The sequence below is a fragment of the Vombatus ursinus genome, unplaced genomic scaffold (assembly GCF_900497805.2).
Source record: "Vombatus ursinus unplaced genomic scaffold, bare-nosed wombat genome assembly UNPS02009205.1, whole genome shotgun sequence".
In the NCBI taxonomy this organism is placed as follows: Eukaryota; Metazoa; Chordata; class Mammalia; order Diprotodontia; family Vombatidae; genus Vombatus; species Vombatus ursinus.
The window spans coordinates 22,887,908-22,909,078 of NW_020948983.1; the positions used below are offsets into that span (position 1 = coordinate 22,887,908).

The 21,171-nt window shown below is 38.5% G+C and overlaps 1 protein-coding gene across 4 annotated transcripts in view; it reads left to right on the top strand.

The window, feature by feature from the left end:
* The window catches only part of ADAMTSL3 (ADAMTS like 3), a 578,319-nt gene that overhangs the window by 275,943 nt on the left and 281,205 nt on the right, over positions 1 to 21,171 (top strand). For all 4 annotated transcript variants that reach the window (XM_027851959.1, XM_027851956.1, XM_027851957.1 and 1 more), the window contains exon 6: positions 6,392 to 6,628. In XM_027851959.1, coding sequence (XP_027707760.1) covers positions 6,392 to 6,628 — 237 coding nt within the window. The remainder of the gene's footprint in view (positions 1 to 6,391; positions 6,629 to 21,171) is intronic.

Genomic DNA, 21,171 nt, shown 5'->3' on the forward strand with positions numbered 1-21,171 from the left:
ATGGGCCCTATTTTTATGTGACTTATAGCTTAGTAGGGAAGGGATAAGGTGTACACCCAAATAAAAACTCACATTTTTATGGACCTTTAAGTTTTCCAGATTACTTTCCTCTTAACAACTCTCAGTAGAAGAGAGTATTAGTATTATTATTCCCCATTTTAGAGAGTAAGAACTGGAGGGATCAATACTTGGTCTTGTGCAGTTTAGCATTTCATCAAGGACTTAAATAAAAACACAGAGATTATGCTTACCCAAGCAGCAAAAGAAACACAGTTGGGATGACAAAATCAAGGTTCAAAGAAATTGTAGCAAGCTAAGAATATTGAGTGGACTCTAACAAGATAAAATTTAATAGAGAAAAATAATGAAATCTTGCATTTTGGGTAAAAAAAAGATCAGCTTCATGGGAACAAGATAGACCACCTGTAATTAGAGCTGTCCTTATTCCATGCCTGTCATTCCTTATTCTGGGAGGCTAAGGCTAATGGATTGCTCGAGCTTGGAAGTTCTGACCTGGAATAGGACTAATGTTAATTGGCTGTCTTTACTAAGTCTGGCACCAATGTGATGAGCCTCTGGATGGTGGAGTGATGGCAAGCAGGCTTCCTAAGGAGGACCAGTCAAGGCCAGAAACAGAGTAGGTCAATAGTCCTGTGCTGATCAGCAGTGAGCCCATGGCTTGCTGCTGCATTTCCAACTGGGGCAAGACAGGGAGATCCACTCTTAAAACAAAAAAAAAAAAGGAAAAAAAAAGGAAAGAAGAAGAAAAGAAAAGAAATAACCCTACATGGGTTATGTTGGTTAGATTATAGTTTATTAATTATATTGTAGAAAAAGATGTGGAGGTTCTAGTGGACCCTGAGCTCACATGAAGTCAATTTACAACAATAGTGTGACAAAACAGCCAATGAAGTTAATGGGAACTAGTGTCCAGAAACAGGAGATGATACTGCTGTTGCCTGTCCCTGATGAGATCACGTCTGGAGTACGGGGGATTTGGTCTAATTTTAGGAAGAACATGGATATGCTGGAAAATAAATAGAGGTAGTCAGCCAACATGAGTAAGAGCCTAATTAAGATAAATTGGGAATGTTTAATGTGAAGAAGACTAAGAGGAAGAATGATAACTGTCTTCAAGTATCTGGAAGATTGTCACGTGGAGGAAGAATTATCATTGTTTTGTGGGGAAAAATTAAGAACAAAGGACAGAAGCTGTGATAAGATAAATTTGGACTTGATATAAGAAAAGCCTTCCTAATAATTTGTTGTTGCTGTTCAGTTGTTTCAGTTGTGTCTGACTCTTTGTGACCTCATTTGGGGTTTTCTTGGCAAAGATACTGTAGAGGTTTGCCATTTCCTTCTCCAGCTCCTTCTTACAGATGAGGAAACTGAGGCAGACAGGGTTATGTGACTCACCCAGGGTTACACAGCTAGTAAGTGTCTGAGGTTGGATTTGAACTCAAGTTTTCCTGACTCCAGGTCCAGAACTCTATCTATTGCACTACCTAGTTGTCCACCAAACAGAAGTAGAATGGGCTACATTGGGAGTGGTTTTCCCTTCATTGAAAGTCTTGAATCAAAGGCTAAATGACCACTTGTTAGCTGTGTTGTGGATGGAATGTTTGTTCAGATATGCATCAGACAAGATAGTCCATGAGGTCTTTTTAAATCTGAAATTCTGTGATTCTCAGTGTGGTGTAGTGACTTGTCCAGGTTATACCTGAAAAGACAATTCTATGACTACAACCCTTGTTTTCTGCTTTAAATTCTCCGCTCTGCCCACTGCATCATGATCCTCAATAATATTTGTAATCTACTATAGAATGGAGAAATTCCACAGGTACGAGGTACAGAGTGCTGTGTTGGTTGAGAGAATGGGAAAACCACATCTGGTTTCAAAAAAAGAAATCCAGATGTGTTGCTCACCTCATTGGGAATAGTTTTTTCCACCCAATTTGAAAAAGTGCCATAAAATGAACTGCCCTTTTGACATCTGGAATGCTTACTGCCTGTGCATACAGTAGGACCTGAGCAAATACCTCTGAGCAGTCAGCCGGCAATGACACTCACCATCTATGAGCTTTCTATATCAAAGTGAGAGACGTTTTGTCTAGGTATCAGTTCCACAACATGATGGGATGGAATCTAGAATCATTGCATCAGAAGAGACCTAACAGACAACCCAATCAAATGTCTCTTCATTTTTACAGATGAGCCCTAGAGAGGGCTCAATTGATGTTCAAGGTTGCAGAACATATGCAGCTTCAGGGCTTGATCGCGTCTCCTAGCCATCCAATTAATACAGTTTTAATGCAGCTAAGGAAACTTCAGTCTGCATTCAGACTTTTGGACTCCCTATGTACCGTCCATAACACCACACTTCGGCGGCTGCTGCTGCAAGTGTCTGAGTCTTTTGTCACAATAATTTGGACACCAAGAAATTTAAGCATATAAGGGGAGGCTTACAAGATCTAGGTATATCCCAAGTTACATGCTTGCCAGTGATTGGTGAGTTATATGGACCACATCACTTGGAAATTTAAGTCAGATACATTTTACAACTGCCCAAATTTAGACAGGCAATGTGGACTTGAAATTGAGGGTCCTAGGTTGAATCCTATCTCCTTCTATAACTTCCTAGCTTTGTGACCATGGATACCATTCATGGAACCATTCTTTGGCTCAGCTTCCTTCTCTGTAAATATGAGGGCACTGGACTCAATAGCCTTTAAAGTCCCTTCTAGGGGGCAGCTAGGTGGCACAGTGGATATAGCACTGGCCCTGGAGTCAGGAGAACCTGAGTCTGGTCTCCTACCACACACTTGACACTTACTAGTAGTGTGACCCTGGGCATGTCACTTAACCCCAATTGTCTTGCCCAAAAATAAATAAATAAATGAATGAGTGAATGAATGAATGAATAAATAAAGTCCCTTCTAGCTCTAACTCTGTGACCCAATGGTCTAAGATCCTAAGTTTGTGACTCTCTAGTTGTCATTTAAAGTCATTAAGTATGAGATGGGTAGCTAAGCGGCTCAATGGATAGAGTGCTGTGCCTGGACTCAGGAAGACTCATCCTCAGTTTAAATCTGGCATCAAACACGTGCTAGCTGTGTGACCCTGGACAAGTCACTTAGCTCTATTTGCCTCAGTTTCCTCATCTGTAAAATAAGCTGGAGAAGGCAATGGTAAACCACTCCATTATCTTTGCTAAGAAAACCAAAAGGGGTAATGAAAAGTCTGACAGGACTGAAACAACTAAACCACAACTAGCATGAAACAGTTTACTGAAGAGATGTGTTTGTAAACTTCTCTGTTAGTTAAAGTCTCTGAGGAAATGTTATTTTAGCAGCATCTGTTAGACTGTCCTACGTTGAGATGTGGGCTCCCCATTGCTCCTGCCTCATTTTCCCAGCCCCTCTAAACTGAAAGCAGTGCCCTAGATCATCAACGCTAAACATGTGATGTAGAACAAGTGTTTAATGTTCAAGATAATTATAGGGTGTGTTGGATCCTAAAGATACTTTAAAACTCACCTAATAACCCCCATGTTTGGAATTTCTTCCCTCCACCATTCTACCTATTGGAATGCCTCCCTACATCCAATGGTCAACTCAAGTCCTGCTGTCTACAAAAGGTCTTTCTTGATACTCTCATTGTTATTGTTCTTCCTCCCCAAGCACCTTTCCTCTCAAAATACTTAGTATTTACTATTTATATATTTTGTAATCACTTCTCTGTGTATATCTAGTTACCCTGGGAAGAAGGAAACTTTTTAGGGTGAGGGAAGATTTTTGTTTTTCTGTCCCTAGCACTGGATACTTAGCAAGTGATTAAGTGTTCATTATATTGAATTACAATGATTTGGTTTGGTTTGAATTGAATTATAACTGAGGCCCCAGAAAAGGGAGTGACATGCCCAAAATCACCCAGCAAGTTAGTGGCTTAGGCTGGGCTTAAAACTAGATTTCTGGTTCCTACCCAGTTCAATACTCTTTTCTTCTGTTGTCCATTTATCTATGAGGGTATTCATATTTTCCAGCCAGGAGTGAAATCCTGCAACCTGAAGGGACTGATGTATCATTCAGGTGCAGCCTTATAGTCTGACATTTAGTATCCCAAGAGTTTAGATGACATGTTAGGGTCTTTGGCTTTTCTGTCCAATGAAAATACAGCCAGTGTTTGTTATAACCCAGATGTGAGAGCCCATGTGTGGACAGAATTCTGGGAAGACTGTGCATTCCATCTTGCACCGAGACTATTTGACATTGGACATGCTTTCCTTTGTAAGTCAAGTCTTTAGTATGTGAAGTATCGATGCAATATATCTTTTGTTGGGGACTCATAAAAGTAACTTTCTTGTAAAAAAAAAAAACAAAACCTAAGAAATGCAGGAATGTTTTAGAGGGATGCATCACAATTCCTGTGCTTAATTTAGTGTTTTGGGTTAAGCTTAATGTTTGATGGAAATTTTCACCTGGAAAACTATCTAAGGTTTTAAGAAGCTTCTTATTTCAGCCACTTTCTCCAGGGAAATGTTGTCCTTCTACATGAAAGAAAAAAAGGGCTTTAGTTTTGGGGGGAAAATCATGCTAGACTTATCTGTATTCTGGAACAAAACCAGAAATAGAAACAAAAAAGTATAACTGAGATTAAGAAAATGCTTATTACTTTTTGCTCTTAGCTTACTTTCTGTGGTTTATAAAGTGTCTGTTCCCAACATTTGAAAGTCTCCTTGGGCTTCAGGTAGAATTAATTTCATCAACCTCACTTATCCAGAACATTGTAGAAACTAGTAAAGTAAAGCACGCTTTTGAGTTGCCAGAAGGTTCATTCATTTTATTCACAAGCCTCTCAAGCCCTCACTCAAAACCTTTTTATTTTTATGATTATGATAAGTTATGATAAGTTTACTATTGAATTTCTCATCCCACCATAGTACAGAAGCTACAGATTAGAAAGGGAGTAACATTTAGAGGCAGACACACTGACAAAAATAAGAAGTCACAGCTGAGAAAGAAGACACATAAAAAATGAAGTCATATTTTTAAACCACAACATCATTATGCCATTTTATTATAGAGACAAATAGCCCCATGCCTTAGTAGCTCTAAAGAGAATCTCTGTCATACAGTTTAGTACAGGGGTGAGGAATCTATGGCCTTAAAGTCACATGTGGCCTTGTAAATCCTCAAGTGCAGCCTTTTGACTGAATTCAAATCCAAATCCTAGGATTTGTTCTGTAAACTTTGGATTCAGTTAAAATGTCACACTTAAGGATTTAGAAGGCCACATATGACCTTAAGGCCACAGGTTCCCCACCCCTGATTTAGTATAATCATCAGGAAAATAGTTAAGCCTGTTCAATATAATCTGCAGCTAAGTGGCACAAGAGAAAGATTGTTGGATAGAGTGCTGGACATGGAATCAGAAAGACCTGAGTTCAGATCTTGCTTCAGACCGTATCTGTGTGATCTTAGGAAAGTCATTTAACCTCTCTCAGGCTCAATGTCCTCATCTGCAAAATGAGGATAATGATAGTAGGGACTTCACAGATTTGTTGTGAGGATCAAATGAGATAACATTTGTAAAGCACTTTGCAAACCATAAAATGCTATGGAAATGCTAACTATTGTTATTATTGATGTTATTACTTTTATTGTTATTATTAATATTATTTTCTTCCCAAGAAGTCAGACAAGTATATAATGCCTTTGATAAGAGCTTTCCATCCAGAATAGTAATACAAAACAAAACAAAACAAAAAAACCAGCATGTTTTAGAGTTTAAAGGGGATAAGCCTCAGATGTCTTGAAAATTCATCTCTAGAACCCTTCCTTCAGCATGGATGATGAATAAGCGAAGTGTTAGAATATAACATATTGCTACCAGTAATCAAAGGTCAAATGGATTCTGGTAATATCATATCTCATTTCTATACAAAGACTTAGAGGGTAATCTCCTTGCAAAGAGGCCCATATGCAGTAGCAGGCCTTTCCAAAGTCCCATTAGATTGTAAGCTCCTTGAGTACAAGGACTGTCTTTTGCCTCTTTTTGTATCCCCAGCACTTAGCACAGTATCTGGTAAATGCTTAATAAATGATTGAGTGATTGATTGATTATATGTTCAGAAATCTAGAACTAGAAAGGATCTAAGAGGCCATCTAGCCCAACTTGCTCATTTTATAGAAAATGCACCTGAAGCCCATTGTGGTTAAGAGACTTGGTCAAAATCATGATGATAATAAGTGTTAGAGTAAAGATTCAAACTCGACCTCCTGCGACTCCAAGATCAGTACTCCAGCATGCCTCATTGCCTCAAAGGAATCATCTTTATCCTTAAGTGTGCATGTTTCTCGAAGGAATGACATGACTCTTTCACTGATTATAGGACTGCCCTTCTGATGCTGGTGATTTCAGAGCTCAACAGTGTTCAGCCTATAATGATGTCCAGTACCAAGGCCACTACTATGAATGGCTTCCTGTCTACGATGATTCGGCAGCACCCTGTGCCCTTAAGTGCCAAGCTCGAGGGCAAAGCTTGGTTGTGGAATTGGCACCCAAAGTTCTTGATGGAACTCGCTGCAACATAGAGTCTTTGGATATGTGTATTAGCGGCATTTGTCAGGTGAGCCAAAATTCTTTTCTCTGCCTCTCCTCTTAGATTGTATACTTTATAAGTGAAAATCCTTCTTTATTCCACTTTATTCCCTGTGTATACCCTGTCAGAGACAAACATCATTAGTTCCGACAACTGTGCTAAAATATAAGTTTTGGATGTTATCCCATCAGCAGTCCTCACGTTTTTCTAACTAAAAACAGTGTCTGTATATACATGTACTATTTAAGGCTCTCTGTTGCATGGAGGGGAAGGGGAGAGTAGAATCTCACTGCTAGCCCTGTCATAATCTAAATATTTTATTCTTTCCATTGTTTCTGATAATCTTTTAGATGGTTGATTTTGGCAAGTTTTCTGAGCAAAAGTATCCCCTTTTGTGTTATGCATAAGGGTCTTGATCTTGAAGCTGAGCCACTGACCTGTTTTGTTTTGGGTTTTTCCTTGGGGGGGTGTAGAAAAGGGCACTGACCTGTTTACTGAAAAATCTCACTCCTTCTAGTGTTCCAACAGCTTCCTTGCTGTAGCCACAGTCACTGGCGAATTTCATCACACTGGAGCTTTAGTAAGGAGGTAGGACTGATGTAAGTGCCCCAGCTGTATGTCATGAAGGAACTGGCAATGGACACTAAGGGCTTGTGAGTATTTAAGAGGCAGTTAGGGGATAGGGAGCAAGGCTCAGGGTTCAAATTGACTGACTTCTGAAGGGGTGGCAAAGTTATGTTTATAAGTTAGGATCATAGAATTTCAGAGCTGGAAGGAACTTTGGTTTAAACTCTTCATTTTACCAGTAAGAAGAATGAGGCCCAGAAAGAAGAAATATCTAGAGGGCAAATATTACCATGGAGAAAGGGGTGTATTTTTATTGCTTTGAATGCATATACTTGCCACTCGCTACCTAGGGACACCAATAAAATATGGGATCTCTTCATATTGGTTACAGGATGGAGGTGGGTGTGGAGGAGAACTAAATTTGCCCCTTTGGCAATATTTTGCAGTGCTGAAGTAGATAAACGAATGATCCAAAATGACTCCAAAAGTATTTCACATCATGTGAAATTCTCACATAGATGATGTACCCAAACTGCAGTGGTAATTCCAATTGCTTGCCACTACGTACTAGTAATACAACTAACTTCATTTTAAGAAAAAACACTATTCCAAGCTAATTTGGAAGAGGATTACCCTTCTTATGGGAGATGGCATTCCTAGTATGAAATTCCTAAATGTGGTCTGCTGGAAACACTTAAAGGAAAGCCACCAGACTCAATAATATGTATGTCATTCAAGAATTGGTGGAAGTAATTGGGGATATTAAGTCTGAAGAAAAGAAGACTGGGGAGGGTGGAGTGTGATAGCTGTCCGTAAGTACCTGAAGAGCTGGCAGAAAGATGAGGGGTTACATTTGTTCTGCTTGGCTGCAGAAGACTGAACTGGGGCTGGTGGTGGAAGTTTCTAAGAGGCAAATTTAGACTTGATGTGAGGGAGAAGCTTTCTAATAATTAGAGCGCTTCAAAAGTGGAATTCACCAAACAACTTATATTTTAGAATACTGAGGATGGAATGAAGAACAAAAAATAGTATAAAAATAAAGAAGTGTGGCATAGTCTTGTTTGGCTAGTATAAACTGCGAATAGCTAAGGTTGTCCAATAAAAAGTCTGTGCGTGTGTGTGTGTGCGTGTGTGTGTGTGTGCGCGTGTGCACTATATTGAGAAAAAATGCAGAATCAAGAAGAGTAGAACTATTGCTCAGGTGGACAGGTCATTGTTAAATGATGACAGAGAGGGGCAGAGTTGTTCAATTCGTCTGTGGCTTCTATTTTCTCTGTCAAAGAAAATGATCTTTGAAAAAGAAAAGATAAAACAAAGAACAGGTAATTGATACCCAAAAAGGGTTGGGAGAGCATAAGAAAATTACCTAGATGCCCTGGATGCTAGCTGATCCGGAAGAGCTGCATCTTGGTACAATAGCAGCTATCAAATGAGAAGCTAAGCCTATCACTGTCAGTGATCTGAGAAAAATCTGAGAGACATCGAGTCTGCAAAGTATAAACCAATGAGACTGATGTCAATACTGTCACAATTCTAGAATATATTATTAAGGGAATGTTATTGTACATCTAGGAAATGAAATAGTGATCACAAAGGATCAAGCAGCTGCGTGGCTTAGTAGGTAAAGTGCTGGGCTTGGAGTCAGGAATTGGTTATTGTTCAGTCATAAAGTTGTGTACGACTTTTCGTGACTCTGTGGACCATAGTGCATTAATACCGTCCATGGGGTTTTCTTCGCAAAGATGCTGGAGTGGTTTGCCATTTCCTTCTCTAGTAGGAGTCGGGAGTACTTGAATTCAAATCAAGCCTCAGGTACTTATTAGCTGGTGTGACTCTGGGCAAGTCACTTAATGTCTGTTTGCCTTAGTTTCTTCATCTGTAAAATAGGGATAATAATAGCACCTACCTTCCAGGGTTGTTGTAAGAATCAGATATAATAATTGGAAAGAGATTAGCATGTAGTAACTATATTATTGTTAATTATTATTATCATGGGTTATTGTTATTCTTTTTTATCATGCTTCTTCAAAAATAGGTCATGCCAAACTAACATTATTTCTATATGGTTACTAGAATGATTAAGTTCTGTAGAAGAATTCTGTAGATATAGTTTACCTAGTTTTTATCAAAGCATTTGAAAAAGTCCTAATTGCTGTTCTTTAGGGGAAATTAGAATAGTGAAATTAGTAGATCGATTTGGAACTGATTGAATGCCTAGATTCGATGTGTAGTCATTAAAGGTTAACTGTCAACTTGGAAGGAGGAGTCCAATGCAATGCTGAAAAGATCTAGTTGGCCCTGAATTCTTTAACATTTCTCTCAGTGATTTGGTAAAAGATATAGATGCAATGCTTATCAAGTTTGCAGAAGACTCAAAGCTCAGAGAGACAGTTAGTATGCTGGGTGACAAAAATCAGAGTTCAAAAAATCCAATGAGATTAGAACATGGAGTGAATCAAATAAAATGAAATTTATAGGAATAAAAGTATTATTACATTTAGTTTCAAAAATGAGTCTTATGAGCTCAAACTTTGAAAGAAGTGGTGGTATAATAGTTCTTAGAAAAAGGATTTGGAGGTTTTAGTGGATTGCAATCTGATGAGTTCTAGACACAAGGGACAGACAATGAAAATGCTCAATTGGGAGATGAAGTGTTGTGTTCAGCAAGGAGGCCAGTGTCACTGGATTGCAGAGTAATTGTAGTGGAGTAAGATATAAGAAGACTGGAAACGTGTGCATTTGGGGGTGAGGGTAGGGTAGACGACAGTTTATGTAGGAATTTGAATGCCAAACAGAGCCATTAGGCTTTATTAAATAGGAAAGTCATATGAGCAGACTTGCACTTTAATAATATCAATTTGACTTTTGAGATTGTGTAGAAGGTAGAAGTAACCAAATCAGTGAGGGACTTTGAAATCACACCATGTAGTGGGATTTAGCTTGGTAAAGAAAGACTTCCAACTACCATGATACCTTGTCTTCAAGTATGTGAAGGGCTATCCATTGTGTGGAAGAGGGTTTACATTTATTCTCTTTGGCCCTAGAAAGCAGAATGGACTTGGAGCTTAATGGAAGGGGAGAAAAATTTCTTAGGAATTAGAGGTATCTCAAAGTAGAAAAGACAGTTTTAGATGGCATCTTCAATGAATTCCCTCTGACTAGAGATTACAGTGCTTTTAAACAATCCTAAGCTGCTACCTGGTACAAAGATCTATTTTCAGGGCAGCTAGGTGGCATAGTGGATAGAGCACCGGCCCTGGATTCAAGAGGACCCGAGTTCAAATCTGGCCTCAGACACATAACACTTACTAGCTGTGTGATCCTGGGCAAGTCGCTTAACTCCATTGCCCCTTCCCCCCCAAAAAAATCTATTTTCCCCATAACACACCTTCCCAGTGTTATTGCACTTATGACTGTTAATCTTGGACAATCTCTAAGAAATCTAGGTTTCAGGAGACCCAAAGGGTAATAGAGAGACACAGAAAAGGTGTAGCATATTTTGGATGATGACCTAAGCTCAAGAAGCAATCTAACAGACCTTATAAATAAATATCTGATTAGACAGTTGAAAAATGAAAAGAGGCAGGGCTGGTCACATGTTAGAAATGATTTTTTTTTTATTAACTACTTACCATGTTCTTTCATAGCACTTTGCTGATCATTGTAGGGAATACAAAGAAACTTCTGTCCTCAAGGAGCTTATCATTTCCTTGGAAGACATAAAAAACAGACCAACAATGCAGGAGTTTCTTGGATTCTAGCCCAGGCAACTCATCCTTGATTGGAAGGGCTCTTCTAAATGGATACCTCTTATTGGAAAGCAGAAGATCAAATAAGGCACTAGTGGGTGAGACCTCAGACTGAATGACTTCTGATTGGAAGACCACTCACCTTCTGGAATTTGGCATTGGAACTAGAACCTTCTTTAAGCTGACACAGATAAAGCATGATTTCAATGTAACTCAATGTTATTAATGCCTTGATGGAATTTAATGGGCCATGGTGAGTTAACAGCCATCATTGAGTGCTTTTTTGGCCAGGCCACTCTTGTAAAAACAGTATTAAAAAAGAGTAGAAGCTTCCTCAGAAGCTGACACAAATGCTTATCTGGGGCAGCTCAAATCTTGCTCTATGGAGGAAATGGTTCCCATAAATTCCCTTTCTTATAAAATGTGGCTACATAGTCAGCAGCTGTTAGGATGAGAGAGAGTAAACTTTGTGATTAGTTGCAATCATTGTTGCAAAAACATCAGTCTTTTGAGCTCTGACATTTACTTGGCATGGGGTGCAATGAGTTTGGCAAGTGTTTTCCTGGTTAACTCATCTAAATAAACATGTTGCATTGTTCATGTGGCTGCCTTTCCATCTACTATACAGCAGTAGAGAACTCAAGAGGAAAGATCCTGTCTGATTGACTCTTGCTCTGAGTGCTGCTACTTTTGCTGTTTTGTATTTTATCTAAAGGAGGCCATACTTAGTAACCAGCCCTCAGCCTTTTAAAAGCAAGCTTGATTTGGTCTTCCTATATATTATATTCCCTAGGGGCTGTGGCTGCAGAAAATCTACCTTGTCTTATGTTTAAAAAGTTAATTTCTTTTTTTTCCCTCACTTAATATTATTTTTTTTTCTAATTACATGTAAAGATAGCTTTCACATTCACTTTTTAAAATTTTTGAGTTCCAAATTTTTTTCTCCCTCACCTCCCAAGCAATCTGTTATAGGCTATACATGTACAATCACATTAAACATATTTCTACATTAATGGTGTTGTGAAAGAAGAATCAGAACAAAAGGGGAAAACCACGAAAAAGAAAAAACAAAACAAAAGAGAAAATAGTATGCTTTGATTTGCATTCAGACTCCATAGTTCTTTCTCTGGATGTGGATAACATTTTCCATTATGAGTCTTTTGCAATTAAGAAGAGCTAAGTCTATCAAAGTTGGTCATCGTACAATGTTACTGTTACTGTGTACAATGTTCTGGTTCTGCTCACTTCACTCAGCATCAGTTCACGTAAGCCTTTCCAGGATTTTCTGAAATCTGCCTGCTCATCTTTTCTTGTATTGTACCATAGTACAGTAGTATTCCATTACATTTATATACCACAAAAAGAGCTGCTACAAATATTTAAAAAGTTGATTTAACTGAGACTGGCAACTGGAAAAGTGAAATTGTCTCTTTAAAAGAAACAAGTTCCTTTTGGAGAAGTTCTGTATCTGGAACAGGCAAATCCTCTGAGAGCTTTTGTTGATAAGGGGACCAGAGGTATCAAGAGAGGCCACACTTGCATGGAAATACGGGGTGAATAACCAGGAAGGAGAACTAGCCAGATGGAAGGAAGGAAAGAAGGAAAGAAAAAGGGAAGTAAAAAAAGAAAGAGGCTATGAGGCATCCTGCTGATTAGAGAAACCCCAGTTATGAAATACATGCTGGGAGATATACCCAACTGTTTATGTTCCCTCTCTCCCTCCCTTCTGCCCCCCATCTCTGTCTCTGTTTCTTTATCTCTGTCTTTCTCTATATGTCTCTTGCTCCCCACCTTTCCCTCTCAGAAAAGAAAAAGGTGGCATAGGGCACATGACTTTGAGAGGAAGTCATCTCATGAATCTTCCCTGGGATTGGCAAAAAGCAGTCATAGATAAAAATCCACAGTCCACAGTCATGAAGGGAGCTACAGAAAGGGGACCATAGTTACAAGTGAAACCAGAGTTCCATAGCCGGCAAGCTGGGAGTTTTTAGTACTAAATTTAGTGGAGAGCAGGGGATGGGGGTTGAGTAGGGCCATGTGTCCATTAAATTGAGGCACAACAGAGCAAATCAGTCAGTCTCAGTGAGTATCTGGTAGCATGTTCCTTGGGATCCTGCCTACTGTTTGGATTCAGGTGGCATGTTATTGTGAATATGAAGAGATTTCACAAGAAATTTTATCATACAGGATTTTCAAACTTGTTAAATGACTGTAAATGTAATTTTAATTTTTACTTGTACTTGGAATTTTGCTAAAAGTGAAAATATTGAGGGAAAATTAGAGGAGATCCTTGTCTTCCTTCAAGGTTTAACTCAGATGCCACCTCCTATTTTTCCTTAGTCATTATCCCCATCCTCAGTTGTCTTTATATTTATTTACGCATGTGCTCTTTTTCTCCCACTAGATATTAAGCTCCTAGAGCACAGGACTGTATAATGTTTGCCTGTGTTCCCCCAGTCCCTAGCAAGGGACAGTGTACATAGTAGGTACTTAGTAAATGCTTGTTAAATTGTGACATGGTGTTCCATTTGTGCTACATGATGATAATAACTTTGTAGCATGTACTCCCCAAAACAGCCTACCACAAATTCTTGAAATTGGAAGGGATACTGCTTTTCCATACCTCATCTATAGACTAAGATCTAGAAAGATAAAGGAGTGGATCAGTCAGTCAGCAAACATTTATTCAAGATTATTGTGTCCTAGGCATCATGCTAACCACTGGGGATACAAAGAAAGCTGAAAGCATGACCCTTGCTCCCAAGGTGGACACATTCTAATGGGGGCAAACAACCTGCAAACAACCCTGTATAAAGAAGATGAATACAGGGCAAATTGGGGTCAATCACAGAGGGAAGGCAATTTCAAACTGATAATGAGGTGGCTAAGGACCATTTATTAGTGTTACAAAAATCATAGATGTCTTGAATGGTGCTAGCAAGTCAATATGACCATCAACTTTCTAGAGGGCAAGTCACTTGGAAGAAAAAGGCTTCAGTCTTTCATTCAATGATTAGTTTGATTGTTGGGTTTTTTTCCCCCAGAAAGACAGCTGTGCTAGCCTGACCCAGTAGCTTATGTACCTCTACATCCTACACTTCACCTTTATGAGAACAATATGAATGACCAGGAACTAACTAGCACCAGAAAGTCCTGAAAGCAAGTTCCAGTGCATCTTGGAGGATCATGAACACATCTGCAACATGTCTGGAGACAGAACACCCCCCCCCCCTTTTTTTAAACCAAAATCTGATCCTGTGAGGGGAAGGTTGGTTTGATTGGAAGAAAAGGCTTGCTGATGATGAAGTCTCTTAGCAAGGTGGTAGGAAAATCTTGCTGCTGGGAAGGGAATTCTAGTAGGCTAAGAAGGTGGTGGAGAAGGGAGTGAACTCTAACCAAAATTTTTCATTCCTTTATTGATCCATTATATCAGTGTATCCAGTCCCTTTCTGCTGTTATCTATATGTACATCTATATTCATATCACGAGACAATCAGTGACAGTCATAATATTGATATGTAAACACAAAGAAAGGGTTAAACCATCTTTGCTGTACTATTTAGTAAGACAAGGAAGCATTTAAACCATTTTACAAAGATTTCCAAGAAGATCAAGTTAATTTAATTAACGAACATTTGTTAAGTGCCTAATGAGTAATTTTCATCTCTTTATTTTCTCCCTCAACTATCTCATTCCCTCCTACATGTTAAAAGATAATAATGAAAATAATGATGATAATAAGTTAGCATTTATATAGTGCCTATTATGTGCCAGGCACTGTACTAAACCCTTTACAAATATTTTCTTGATTGTCACAACAGTACTGGAAGATAAGTGCTATAATTCTCATTTTACAGTTGAGGAAACTAAGGCAGAGGTTAAGAGATTTGCCCAAGGTGACATAAATAATGTGAGAAGCTGGATTTGAACTTAAGTCTTCCTGACTCGGGGACTAATACCCTATTCACTGTGCTGCCTAGATACTTTAACACAGATGACTTCCATATCTCTGTCATTAGTCTAGCTCTGACCTCTCTTTTGAGCTGTAGATCCATATATCTGATTGCCTACAGGACTCTCCAGCCATGGGTTCACTAGCACTTCAAATTCAGCATATTAGAAAATGTTTGTTACTTAGAGCTACTATTAGCTTCTCCAGAATTTCTACCCATTGCTACTAGTTCTGCCTCCTGGGGCCAGGCAGAACAAGTTTAGTACACATTCCACAAGAGCAGTACTTGGAGCCATCTATCTTTCCTCCTTCCCCCAAGTCTTCTTTTCTTCAGGTTCAAAGTCTCCAGTTTTTCTAATCAATCATTGTATGGCATGAACCTGAGACCCTTATTGTCCTGGTTGCCATCCTCTGGACATTTTTTAGTTGATCAATTCCCTTTTTAAAATACGTGGTCCAGATTTCAACATAATACCCCACATGCCTCAGAGTTTCTGAGCATTTTCTCTGGCTGTCCCCCATACCTGGAATAGTCTTCCTCCTCATCTCCACCTACTGGTTTCCAGAGCTTCCTGTAAGCTCCAAATAAAACCCCACATTCTATGGGAACCCTTTATCAATTAAGCCCTCTTAATTCTAGTGCCTTCTCTCTCTTAATTATTTCCCTTTTTTTCTCCTTAATATAGCTTGTTTTCTCATCTCCCCCATTAAGTTGTGAGCTTCTTGAAGGCAAGAGCTGTCTTTTGCCCTTTTTTTCCTGGTATCTCCAGCACTTAGCACAGTGCCTGGTACATAGTAGGTACTTAATAAATATTTATTAACTCACTGACAGGATAGCAGGACTACCAATCCCCTAGACCTGTACACAGTGCCCTTCACAGTACAACCTAACAGGAATGCTAAGCCCTTGTGGATTGATTAATTTTGTCTTAAATCCTTGTAATTAAAGACGTTGTCCTCAGAAAGAGGACTTGAAGTGGTTCAGACAATTCAAGTGAGTCATTGTTAATGGTACTAGGATTCAACTGATTGAATTCAGTCCTCAGTTTCAGGGTCAGAGTCTGATTTAAACCACTCAAGCACAAGCCTACTGGGAGTTCACAGCTATTACTTATTTCTGACCTTTGTCATGTACTGCATTTTGGCTGTGAAGTTAGCAGAGTGAGCTGTATTTTTTAAAATGTGAATTAAATATGAATTCATGAGGTTGAAAACTTTCCAAGATCTTTTAAGCCTATAAAAACCCTTCAGAACAAACCCAACCTAAATTCTAAGCTCACACCCTTCCTGGCAAAAAAAAGAAAACAGAGGAATGTTCACTTTCATGAAATGTTCATTGGTAGAGGACGGTGAATTTATAAGGACACAACTTGGCCAAGACGGTACATTTTGCTAAGTAATGGCAGAGTTACCTCTGCTGAAGAAAATTGCTCTCAGGACAGGTAACCTACGAACCTAAATTCCCAAGACTTCTTAAATTATTTTTTTTTTAATTAAGAGAAATTTAATTTCTCTCCCTCCCCCCTCCGTCCCATTGATAACAAACAAACAAATGTCTTGTAAAATATACTTAGTCAAGCAAAACAAAATCCCTTGTTTTATCATGTTTTTTTAAAGCTTATTTTATCCCTTGAATTCATTACTTCACGGTCAGGAAGTAGACATCATGCTTCATCATTGGTTTTATGGAAGCATGGATGATCATAGAAAAAATTACCTATCAGATCTATGGATAGAAGAAAGGTTACTTACCAAATAAGAGATAGAAACTATAACAGAGGACAGAGTGGAATTTTCATTACATAAAATTAAAAATGTTTTGCATAAAAAAATCAATAAAGCTCAGATTGAAAGAGAAAACAAATTACTGGGGAAATATTTGCAATATGATAAAGGTCTTATTTCCAAACTAGATAAGGACCTGATTGAAATTTATGAGAATAAGAGCCACTCCCCAATTGATAAATAGTCTAAGGTTATGAACAATCAGTTGTCAAGAGAAGAAACCCTGACTCGATATTTTGCATATGTCTTTTAAAATCCTACTTCTTCACTGTCACTTAAGCAAGCAAGTATTCCATTGAAATCCTGCTTTGTTCAGGGTACTGTACTAGGGCTAAAGACACACAAATAGCAATACAATTAAAACAGTTCCTGGTGTCAAAAAACTTACAATCTTGGGTGGGGGAGGGCGGAACACATGTTTACAAACAAACATAAAACAGCAGACTGTAATGTCTGCTTACAAGTGCAAAGTGCTATGTAAGAAGATGCTGAAGAGATCACTTTTGGTTCTAGGAGTTGGGAAAGGTCTAATGGAGAAGATATCATTTGACCAAGACTTGAAGAATGGGTAAAAGTCAGTAGAACAAAGATAGAATATGATGGAGGGAGGGTATTTTGGAAATAGAGAATATCATGAGAAAATACAGCCAATCATTCAATCAGTAAGCATTTGTTAAGTGCATACTATATGCCAAGCACTGTGCTGGGTGCTGGGCCCACAGACATAAAAGTGAAAACAATCACTGCCTTTAAGGAATTTGTAATCTGGCTGTATAGATAAACATATACATATACTGACATATACAAATACCTATAAAATAGAAATAAGGTGATATTCAGGCAGTGGTGAATAGTTGAGCTTGATTTGAGCGTAGACTTTCTAAAAGAGAAGAGTGTGAGACAGAGCTGGAAAGGTAGGTAGGAGCCAGGTTATGGAGAAATTGAATTTTAATCTAAGGAACATAGATTTGTTCAGTAGGAAATGGGAGGTTATTGATGTTTTTTGAGCAGTAGAATGAATGATATGATCAGGGGTTGCATTACTGAAGAGAATTTTACTATTTTCCTCATGATTCAGGGTCATTATTATGAACATCATTCATTATAATGTTGTGGAATATAGCATGTGTGCGCTCTATCTTCTCTACCACTTTGTCTCCCTAACATGCTGCAATCTCGTGATTCATATCCTCTACAAGATCCCAATTTTAACTATTACATTTTTTCTTATTTTGAGCTTATTCAGCCGTTCATTTGATCAACCTTCCCTTTGGAGGAGACGGGCTTCATTCATACGCCATATCATTTTGCAATGTTCCAAATAATTTTTAGATGAGCTAGTTGTATATAAGATTCCCACGGAAAGTTAATAGAACATCATTAGTTGTTTCCCTGTTGTTCCTTCACAAAAGATTCTAGGGCTCTTTGTGCTCTCAGGAAATGTGTAGAACTTTTTCTCAGTGATTGACTTATTATAAGCAGTAAAAGTAACTGACAGCTCTGTCCCAGGTTGGGATCAGGAAGTAGAATATTCAGTTAGGAGGTGATTAGAATACATAAAACCATTTATATAAATGTGTGTGTGTGTATATATATATATGTGTATATATAAATGTATATATATGTATATATATGTGTGTATATATGTATATATATATGTATATGTATATATATGTATATATGGCGGTTGCCCCTATCAATCTGCCCTCTCATTTCATGTAATTTTTATGTTGAAAAGGATAAGTATGCTCCAAATACACAATGGGAGAAATGCATCAAACTGGTAAGCACAAATGGAATGAGCACATTCCTAAATCATAGAAGGCATCATTGCAACTCTCCTTAGGCTGAACTACAGGAAAAGGAAAGGAATATAAATGTATGTACTTCCCTGGGGCCTCAGGAATCATTTCCATCTCTCCCTGGCACTGTCTCTGTGTGTTGGGACTATGAGACAGTTCTTCCAGCTGTCTGGACAGGACTAGCGCTTTAGGGCCACAGCCGTGGATTATCTAACACTTTTCTTCCTCTCTATATGAGTTGGAAAACTCATGAGAACAGCAAGTTTTGCATATTTTCTCTTTGTCCTGGAGGAGGAGGTCAGGGACACCATGAGAACAGCCTTTGGCACGTTCGCTTCTGGGCCCAGCTGGAAACTGGCTGTGGGAGGAAACTTCAGAACATTTATGATTATGGGTTCTGAAAACAGGCAAGGATTCAGAACATTGTCTTGATTAAGTCAGTATACCCTTTTAGTAAAAGAAAAACTAGATTTTAATATAGGAAGATTAATGTATATAGAGAGCTTTATATTTTTATGATGGGGAATAACAGGTAATTCAAGATGGTGGTCAATCTTATCTAAGTTTTTCCTTCCATCACAATGTATTTACAATTCTGGATGCTGAGAGGATTAACTGGCAGATATATGAGGACTTAATTTCTGGTTAAAGGCTGTAGTGAATGAGTGGTATATTAGGCCTTATGCTATCTATGCTCAGATGCCCTTTTTAGTTGTGTACTAGGAGTGGTAGAAGTGGGGGGAAGGCAGCAGAATCAGATGAACAATAAAATTATTTTTGTACAAAAAGGAATCAGGTTACTTTGAGCTTTTAAAAATAACAGTAACTATTTTTTTTTCTATTTCTTCCTTCCTTAGACCTCACTACTAGCTGACAGTTCAAATTAGGTTGCAACAATGAAAATGATTCCCAGAGCAGATGTACAATCCTTCTCATTGTTCTGCTATCATTGACTTCCTGTATCATTCTCCACAGTGACCATCTCAACCTTTTCAGCATGGTATAGTAGGAAGAGCTCTAGATTTTGAGTAAGCAGCTTCATCTATTCCCTCCACTTCTCCTGTCTCACAGAACACTTCCCTTGTACTCATCATGAATTATTTGTGTTATTTTTTTCAGTATACATCTATCCCCTTCTTAGTTTATAGGCTCCATGGAAGTAGGGACAGTATCTTATCTGGATTTAAATTCCTGGCAAAATTCTAGATAGTATGATAAAAGGGATTCATGAACATCTTGAAAAAATAAGTGATATCAGAGCAACAGTATGGATTTATAAGAATAAAGTCATGCCAAATTAACCCTATTTCCTTTACTAGCTTACCAAATTACAGATCAGGGGAATGGTATAGATATTGTTTTCCTTAGAGTTTAGGAAATCATGTAATGATGGGAATTCAGAACTATCTGACTGAATGGCTGATTGCCTTGGAATCAGAAGCCATCAGATCACCCTAGGTATCTGTGTTTCAGGCAGTTTTGTTTAACACTTTTATCAACGATTTGAATAGAATTTATCAAATTTGCAGATGACACAAAACTTGTGAAGATAATTAATACATTGAGGAATGATTCAGAGAGATCTTGACAGGCTGGAGCATTGAACTAAACAAATGAAGTGAAATTAAATAGAGATAAGTGTGAAGTCCTACAGTTAGGTTTAAAAAAAAATCAGCTTCACAAGTGAAAGATAAGGCAAATGTGACTAGAGGGCAATTCATCTGCAAAAGGCCTGGGGAGTATACAAGCTGAATATAAATGAGGAGGGCAGAATGGCATCCAAGAAAGCTAATGTGATCTGAGGCTATATTAAGAGAGGAATCAAGAGGTACTGTGTTTTACAATGAACAGACTACATCTCTAGTAGTGTGTTCAGTACTGGACTCCACACTTTAGGAAGGACATAGGTAAACTGAGAGTGTCCAGAGCAGAGTAACCAGAAAGGTCAAGGCCCTTCAGTTTGTGCCATATGAGAGTTGGTTGAAGAACTTGGGGGGATGTTTATCCTTGAGAAGAACACCTACAGACAGGACCTTGTTAGCTGTGTTCAAGTGTCTAACAGGCTGTGATATGAACTAGGGATTAGACTTCTTTTGTTTCACCCCAGTGGACAGAACTAGGGACAACAGGTTGAAGTTACAAAGAAAAAAAATTAGGTGTGATGGAATGAGAAAACTTCCTAACAATTTGAGCTATTCCAAAGTAGAGTAGGCTTTCTCAGGAAACAGTGGGCTTCCACTCAGTTGAGGCTTTCATATAGATGTTGGATGGCCACTTGTCAAATATGTTGTTGAGGTTATTTTTTAGGTAATTATTGAACTAGGATGAGGGTTGGTAACATTTGTTTCAGCTTGAAAATTCTGTGATTGTGGTCATTAGAGGAAGACACTTCCTAGGCTGGTATTGTCCATGGTGGGGAGAAGCATTAGTGGAGTTAAGTGGAAAGGCCCAGAGAGGGAGTAAAAGAGACCAGTTAAGAACTTAGAACAGCTCAGCCTTTTATGATGCCGAGTGTGCTAGGCAGCAAGAATGGAGAGAAAGATGGCCAAGTCTAGGGCTGGGCCAAATGTAGATAGCTAAGTGCAAAACATTCTGGGTAGCCTGAGACATAGGAGAGGGATAGATAAAAGGGAGTGCCATGTAGAAATCTGCTGGAAATGTTGAGCACAGAAGGGTCTCAAGTGAGTCATGCTGGGTAGGCTGGTCTGGTTTCTG